At 39.8% G+C, this 8,378-nt stretch overlaps 1 protein-coding gene across 1 annotated transcript; it reads right to left on the bottom strand.

The window, feature by feature from the left end:
- Positions 1-3,296: 3,296 nt before the first annotated feature.
- Positions 3,297-5,625, bottom strand: TMEM186 (transmembrane protein 186). The gene is made up of 2 exons (XM_030212124.1): positions 5,560-5,625; positions 3,297-5,330 (listed from the first exon to the last, which is right to left on the bottom strand). Exons 1-2 carry the CDS (start codon positions 5,623-5,625, stop codon positions 4,584-4,586), a joined length of 813 nt encoding a protein of 270 aa, XP_030067984.1. The 3' UTR covers positions 3,297-4,583.
- Positions 5,626-8,378: the final 2,753 nt, after the last annotated feature.

Raw genomic sequence — 8,378 nt, 5'->3', positions numbered from 1 at the left:
AAGTAGCGGAGCTCCCCTCGGCACAAAATGTGGCTGCAGCTACATCTTGGTAGAGAAGTAAGTTTATAGGTATCACATATTATTTTATCTTTCACTCTAGCTGCCTTTAACTTCTGCTTTCACCGTAAAATTTTGGAAGGATGTCACTTGCTGTATTGGAGTGGGCTTTACCAAGTGATCTATGTGCCCAAACTATGCCTGCCTTGCAGGGGAAACAACAGCACCAGCCCTCCAAGAGCAGATAGGTGAAGAGTTTTTGTGTAACTTTTTCACAGAGTGCGCCAGCAATTCAGAAACACCCCTGACCTATATGTTACATTGGCGCAATCTGTTCTCCAAATTCTCTAGCTTCAAAGCTAGTTCTCATGTGTAGTCTAATCTCACCAACCTGTTTGTTTATGGTTAGTAGGGCTTCAGCATGCTCCTCCACTTGAATTACATCTCATGAAAAATTACTTTCTGTTTCGTAAATCCTTGAAACCTTATTTTACTAAACTGGGTGGGTCTTAATTTAAATTTTGTCTTTTTTTTTTTCTTTTGGATTATTGTAACTTCCTGATGTTTTGTAGTCAGTTTCTTTACTGTCTGTAACTCGCATTGAATCTAAAATAAGAGAGTTGACGAAAGATAAAATCCCTGATATCAGTCTCCTCCATTCTGAGGCCTAGATCCATGCTTTCTTTTCTGAGTGTCGCTGTGAATGGCTTTGGTCTCATCCGTAATATCACCCAGCCATGCATGAATTTCTCCTTCTGGATCATATCCCTTGCGAATCCTGGGGATTTAGCCAAAGTTATTTCTGTCCCTGATGCATTCTGTCTGCCATATTGGCCACCTCTGTGCATAGGGGCCTGCACTACTACATTGGCGTAATAAAATTTAGCTAGATCCACTCCTTTTGCTTTGGAAGACATGAAAACAGTGATGGTAAGTCACTCAGTTGAAAACTACAGCAAAAAGAGTCCACTGGAATGTGGGATGGCAGAGGCGATGTTCAGCCAGTTATGTCCAGGAAGTGAGGAGCTAAGGGCTCAAGCCGCCATCACCCACGGTAACATCACTTCCTGTGAAAGTACATTCTGATTGGCTCCAGGCACCCTTTTTACATAAATGACATGAGAATAAGTCCTCATAATAGAGCCAAACCTGGAATAATCAAACTGATGCTAAGATATAGCAGAAAGCATGCTGGCTTAAGTAACTTTGTGTTGAATCTCAAGTCCCCATTTTTGCCTTTTCCTAAGCTTTGATGCTGTATGTGGATGAACTGGCAGAGCAGACAGGATGCTGAATGATCATCACCCTTGATATAAAATATTACCAAGCGTGATGCTGATTAATGGTGTTTACATCAGGCACTTTGTCATGCTTTACTGATGCCATTGGCAAGGTCTCTGAATCTGCAGCCTTTCAAAGCTGACGCAGTTTACAGTTTGGAATATGGAAAAAACCCCAAATCACGATAGCATACAATAATGCTTTCTCAGCTAGTTACCTACATTATAGGCAATAGCTTCTTAAAACTGAAAAGATTAATCACTATGCCATAAACTAATACAATACACAGTGGAGAACTTTTCAGTCTAGCTGTATGTAAAAGATGTTGCTTTATCAGCAATGTATTAACACATATGCTATACCAAGCACTATTTAGTAAATTGTTGCCCTTATGACCACTTAAGGCATTACTGCATATTTTCTTTATATAATGTATATTAAAGGCAGCTGGAGATATATATACACACACACACACAGTAAATGTTTATATCAGAAGATAACTACATCTGACATAAGGTGCTTTTCTTTGGCCCTGTGGGGAAAATTCCTTTCTGAGTAAGGTCCATAAGGAAAGATTTGATGTAAGCAGGTTAATTATCAAAGGGATTTATCTGGAAAACTAGCTGAATATATCCCTGGAACCAACAATTACATGCAGTTCCCCAGCAGCTAAAACTACAGTTTCAGAATCCATCCAGAAGTAGTCACAGAGAAAACAAGGACAGGGGTTTTCAAAATTGCCACGATGGAGGAAAAAAAAAAAAAAACACCAGCACCAAACATGTCCATCAATGTGTAGTCTCTGTTTCAAAGGGATCTTCTCATGTTTAAAAAAAAAAAAAAAACTCTGATAGATTTTAAAGCAGGGCTTCCTAAACTTTGGCTCCACCAGCGACAACATTGGACTGTACCTCCAGGAAAGGGGAAGGTTAACACACTTTCTGAGGCTGCACGAATGGGGTCACAGCCACAGAAATTTTGCTAAGCGCTGTTTTAAGGTCTAAGTTGATTACAGTTCAAGAAAACAGATAGACTGTCCAGGTATTATAATATCCAGCTGGCCTAAACTACCAAGCACTTTAAAAATGGCATTTTTTTCTTAGAAAATTGCTTTCTTGACTACCAGCAAAGCATCAGAAAAGGAGGTCTGTCAACCTTCCTTTAAAAATGTTTGCAATCTAGTTACTTTATTTTTTTTCCATCTGCTGTATTTAGTTTGAAGCTGCCCCTATGACTCAAGCCTGCAGGGGATCTGAGTTCAGATTTCTCCTGCACTGGTACTGTGTCAAGGCTGGCTACACCACAGAGCTGGTTCAGTCAAGTTCATGGAGGAAGAAAACAAAAATGCTGTCTCCCTTTGCAAACCAACAGGCAGCATAAAGGGTATGCACCTTGGAGAAGTCCTTCCAGCTCTCTGCACTGTATAGCATGCCATCTGGGGCAAAAAGCAGCTGGCAGCTCTAGAAATAGTACAGGAAAAGGAAAAAAATGAATATGCGAGAAGAAAATTAAAGTCAGAGGAAGGTTTTCATAAGTAAACTGTTATTGCAATCCTAGAAAGCACAATAAATAGACAAAGAAAACCTTTGCTAGTGAGCATGTTTAGATTTAATAACTAAACACAAGAACACTAGAGTAGATTTGGTAAATATCCATAGCGCATCTTGTATAGTGTTGGACAACCAGTGCTGCTTCATCTTAGCAGTCGCCCTTTTCTTACATGATTTAGAGGCTCATTTTTAAAGCAACTAGACTTACAAAGGTACATACTTTTAGATTGTAAGCTCCTTGAGCAGGGTCTGTCCTTCCATGTTAAATTGTACAGCGCTGCGTAACCCTAGTAGCGCTTTAGAAATGTTAAGTAGTAGTAGTAGTCCTACGGGGCTCATTTTCAAAGCATTTAGACTTGCCCTCCTGTTTACGACATTGCAGCTTAGTTACATAGAGGCATATTTTCAAAGCACTTCGCTAAGTGCTTTGAAAATATGCCTCATAGTAACCTATAGGACTTTAAGTGCTTTGAAAATACGCCTCTGTGTTAATTGTGTAAGTCTATGTGCTTTGAAAATTGAACACCTGTTTTTATAATTTTTAGTGACCTGTAAAATGTGTTAATGTAATGGTACAAAACTTGGCAGTAAAACATTATCAGCTGTATACACAAGAGAAATATATTGTTTACAGTGCTAAATGTAAAAATTGACTGTACATCATAGTATAAATAATATAGTCTATGTATCTCACTATGAGAAATCCATTCAGTGTTCATCAGTCTTAAAAAAAATTTAAATTAAATTTCCCTGGTGACTATCAGCTGTGTGTTGTGATGTTTTGGTTTTTTTTAAGGTTCATTTGTAGCTTGCTTTTCAAATGGAAAGGAAACTTATGGGGTGGTTGTGTGTGTTCCCACTAATAGCTTTTCTGTTTGGTGTCACATCCAGATGCCATTCTAAGGATATATCTAGCAGGGGCGAAGGGACGAATGTATGAGGATTCTGATATGGAAAAGAAAAATCTTCTCCCTATGCACTAACTGTAGATGTGTGTAAAGTAGGAAGGATGGAACTTTTTTAAAATTAAAAATGTAACCAAATACAACTTAGCTTTTCTTATATTTGTAATTTAATCCCCAAATTAACGGCTTCTTTACATAGCCATGCAGCAAATGAGAGGAAGCCCATGGGAACTGAATGGGCTTCCTCTCATTTGCCGCACCAAGAATCGGCAGTGTGGCTTTGTAAAAGAGGCCCTAAGCCTTGTTCCAGTCGTGTAGCACTCAGTCTGGTCCCTGTAGCCTCCCCAAAACGGGGGCCTTTTTCAGGGTAACCTAAATAAGAAATTAACCTGGATCATACAGTATATCTATGTTGTGGTTATTTGGTAAAATAGATTTGTTTTGCCCACAAGGACTACAACTGAGTACTATATTGAGGAACAAAAAAGGAAAAACAGGTTTCAGGTATTTGAAGCAGGTTTAAGGAGCTATCTTTGGGGCTGTCCTAAAGAGCCTGCACTCCCATATCACTTCTCCTATCCTTGATCTCATAGGCAGCCCTTGGGCCCCAAGATATCACAGATTAAACCAACTTGACCTTTTCTGACAAGATGTGAAATTTAAGACTTCAGCACTATTTTCGGACAGGCAAAGATTTTTATTTTTTGAGGGAAGATCTAATGAAACCCTAGAGGTAACAATAATGGATAAACTACATGATACAAAATATAATTGAAGTTTAGCATTGGGAGCATAGACAAAACATGGGGGACTTACATAACTTCAGACCTACAAGCCATTAAGACCATGTTTAGAAGACCCCTCCAAATACCTGCAAAAATCTCTCTCTATCCACAACATAGCCAAATTTAGTTGTAAAATATAACACTGATGGGCTATCATATCGTTTAAACTGACGCAGTATTTCAGTCTTATGGTCTCCAGTTTCCATCAAGGTCATTACATTTTCTACTGGGATAAAAATGTCTTTCCTTCTTCCCCAAAATGTCAAGTGAGATACCTTGAGTATGGTACCTGCCTGATTTAAATATATCATTCCAATGATTCTCCGCAGATAGTAACTTAAACAATACAACATTCCACCAGCAAAGATGGCAATACCCACAGAATAAAGAACACTTTCATAGGAAGCCTGTCCCTTTAAATAAAGGTAATACATTGGAGGCAGAAGTAATACAGTGATAGAAGTCTGGAGCAGTTTTAGTCTAGACAAAGCTCTACAGAAACGAATGCCTGGAAATCTGTAGATCAGTGTGAATTGCTGGGCATCCTGAACAACACAATTCTGCTGGCCTTGAGGAGATGAAACTGTACTGTACAAAGACCTCTGCTGAACAAGCAAAGTGTCACCATTCACTTGTGATAAATGGTTATTGGTGAATCCTTTCTTCAGAAGTTGATGTGGTATTTGGCTGCCTGTGCAAGTGCTTCGGCAAACTGTGTTCACTGTCCGCACTCTTGCTATAAGGCCACCATACCCAGCCCCTCTAGATGCTGTATGCAAGCAAATGTGGAAGACCATTATAAAAATCTTCACCTTAAAGAGAAATAAGACATTTAATAAAATCTATTTCTATTCTGCATTATCTTAATAATTCTAAGTGGATCCCATAATACATACAAAGCATTAAAAAAACATTAAAATACAAACACATGAAAACACTATTTACAAATTAGATCTGGACTAAAAATTAAAACACTCATTACTCAAGCTACAACTTATCACTTCTATAGCGCTACAAGGTATATGCAAGATGTCCATATGCCTGGGACAATTCAATATGTTCAAAGTCCAAATGATACTGACTGAGGAAATGCAGTGGTGCTGCCATTCTACAGTTCACTACTTTCACAGCAAGGACAACAATTTAGTTTACTCCAGATATGATAAACCACCTTTCAAAAAGTACAACAAAACAAAATGGACAGCAACTATATAAAGGGATAACATCATCCTTGGTTGACTTTGGCCAACCCTCCCTCCCTTTTGGGCTATGGTGCCACAGACTCGCAGTGACTCAGAAGCTTGGCATGGTAAAGGTTTGACACTCGGGATGGTCACTCTTCTTACCCCCTTGTAACTGCCCCTAGTCAAGGCAAAATTGTATCCGTAATCATATGACTGCCATCACTGGCCAATGACTAGTTTCACAAAAGAAACAAAAAGTGGAATCAAATCAGTCAAAAGTAGGAATCAGATGATTCTTTAATTGCCAGTATCCAAATTATTCAAAGAGCCCGACACAGCTGTGTTTTGGCATAAACCTGAGTGGAGGAGTGGCCTAGTGGTTAGAGCACCTGTCTTGACATCCAAATCCCACTACTACTCCTTGTGATCTTGGGCAAGTCACTTATCCATCCATTGCCTCAGGTACAAACTTAGATTGTGAGCCCTCCAGGCACCGAGAAATACCCAGTGTGCTGAATATAACTCACCTTGAGCTACTACTGAAAAGGTGTGAGCAAAATCCAAATAAATAATAATAATAAAATGCCTGCATCAGGGGTCAAAACAAAATCTTGTTAGTATATGACAGTAGAAGGAATCATTAACTGGTTCTTAATTCTAATGCTCTGCTACAAAATGATTTAAATATAGTTCAAGCAAAAGCAATTGGTATGCCACTCAAACAGGATGCCCCGTCATCTGCTAACAAAATTTTCTTTTGACCCCTGATGGCATATGCCGAAACACAGTTGTGTCAGGCTCTTTGAATAATTTGGATACTGGCAATTAAAGAATCATCTGGTTCCTACTTTCGACCGACCACTTTTTTTGTTTGTGATTCATTCCATCTGTGGCGGTTTTTTCCTTCTTTGTTTTGTGCAAAGACTAGTTTCAGCATTAACAGGGAGAAAAGCTAAGTGGAGGAAGAAAGAAAAATAATGGAAGGCTAAAGAGCAACGTCCTACAAGGAGTGAAAGAGGTTCCTTTTTAATCAATATATAACTGATAATGTAAGCAAAATTAAATGCAAGAAACTGTTAAACAGGTCTCAGATTTCTATTAGCAAAACTCAACTCCAGTTGGAACATTGTGCTTCATACTAAGAGAAAGGGAATGAGTAAGCCCGCAACCTCTGTGGAATGCACTTCAACCCCTATCCAAAAGAACACTGACCCATATGCGGTCGAGACCTCCCAGGGTGTAAGTGGGGCTGATGCGCCTGCTGCTCTCCACGATCGAGGAGTCCCCAGAGAGCTTGGGCATGGACTATTACCCCCCCCCCCCCCCCCCGCAAGACAGCTCCTTTTCCAGCCAGTGAGAGGGAAAGAGGCTCACCTCTTGTACGTTAAGGCCACAGAGGTAAACATCTATCATATCCCTTCTCTCCCACCTTTCTTCCAATGTATACATATTGAGAGCCTGTCCCCAAATTTGGAACACTAGATAAAAGGCTTAATGAGTACGGTGAAATTTTATTGAAATAAGCATAAATGATAAATATGTAAAAATTCAAAAGGAGATTTTTTTTTATGCCAATGACTGAACATGAATTAACACTGAAGGGGTCTTTTACTAAGCCGCAGTAGCGTTTTTAGCTCATGATAGAAATCAGCTGGCGGTAAATGCCACGATGCCTGTTATATTCCTATGGGCGTCTCGATGATTACCGCCAGCTGATTTCTACTGCGACCTAAAAACGCTACCATGGCTTAGTAAAAGGAGTGCTGCATGCTAAAAATAGATTGAGGCTTTATTCTCCATAGGAATTATAGTCTTTTGGGGTGCTATAATAATTATATTTTAGTAGAGATTATATACTACTTTTATGTACTGGGTTTTGCAGTAATTTGCATGCCATTATTTTACTGCATAGAGGAGCAATTTTCAGCTTGCCTTAGAAAGGATACAGCTCTACCCACCCCACCAAAGACGACAGGACAACAGTGGATGTAGTAAACCTCAGACAAGGTATGGACTCTTATGACCTCAAACCTAATGAGGCATCCCCCCCCTTATCCCGAATGACTATGCAGGAATAGTACATCCATCTTAAAACCGATTACGAACCTGGCTACGTGCATGAGGCGACATAGAGACCAAATACACGTCCCAGCTGAAGAAAAAAATGCCGCTTGGGATGATGGCCAGCCCCACATGACTCCCAAAGCATCAATGTATGAAGTTTGTTCCTCCAGTACCACAAAGTAGGGGGAAAGTCCTGCAGCCAATGATTTAAAATGCATTTCTTGCCCATAATATATGCTTTCCCCTCTACTCTGTGAGCCCAGCAACAATGTTTTTAAAAAAATAGCATTCCCTCCAAAAAGAACACAGGAGGGCGTCCTAGAAGATGCTGTAAATAAGAAGACCCACCCAAAACGTGTTATTAGTCACAATTTTTATAAAATTAATTGCAGCTAATAAAATTAATCACCCCCACCCTGCACTTCTCTCCCTCCCACGTTGCTTAGACAGGAGCAGCAGCATAGCAACTTCTATATGATGCCTGCTCCTGAATCTCTGTGACTCATACCACCCCTCAAGAAACAGGGGGGGGGGGGGGGAATAGGACAATCAGAGGGTGCCTTCAGAACAGGCAGTGTATAGACACATTGCTTTGCTGCCACTGCTGTCTAA

Source organism: Microcaecilia unicolor, chromosome 8 (genome assembly GCF_901765095.1).
Source record: "Microcaecilia unicolor chromosome 8, aMicUni1.1, whole genome shotgun sequence".
Classification (NCBI taxonomy): domain Eukaryota; kingdom Metazoa; phylum Chordata; class Amphibia; order Gymnophiona; family Siphonopidae; genus Microcaecilia; species Microcaecilia unicolor.
Note: the sequence above shows the minus strand (reverse complement) of the source record. Positions and strands in the feature narration are given on the sequence as shown.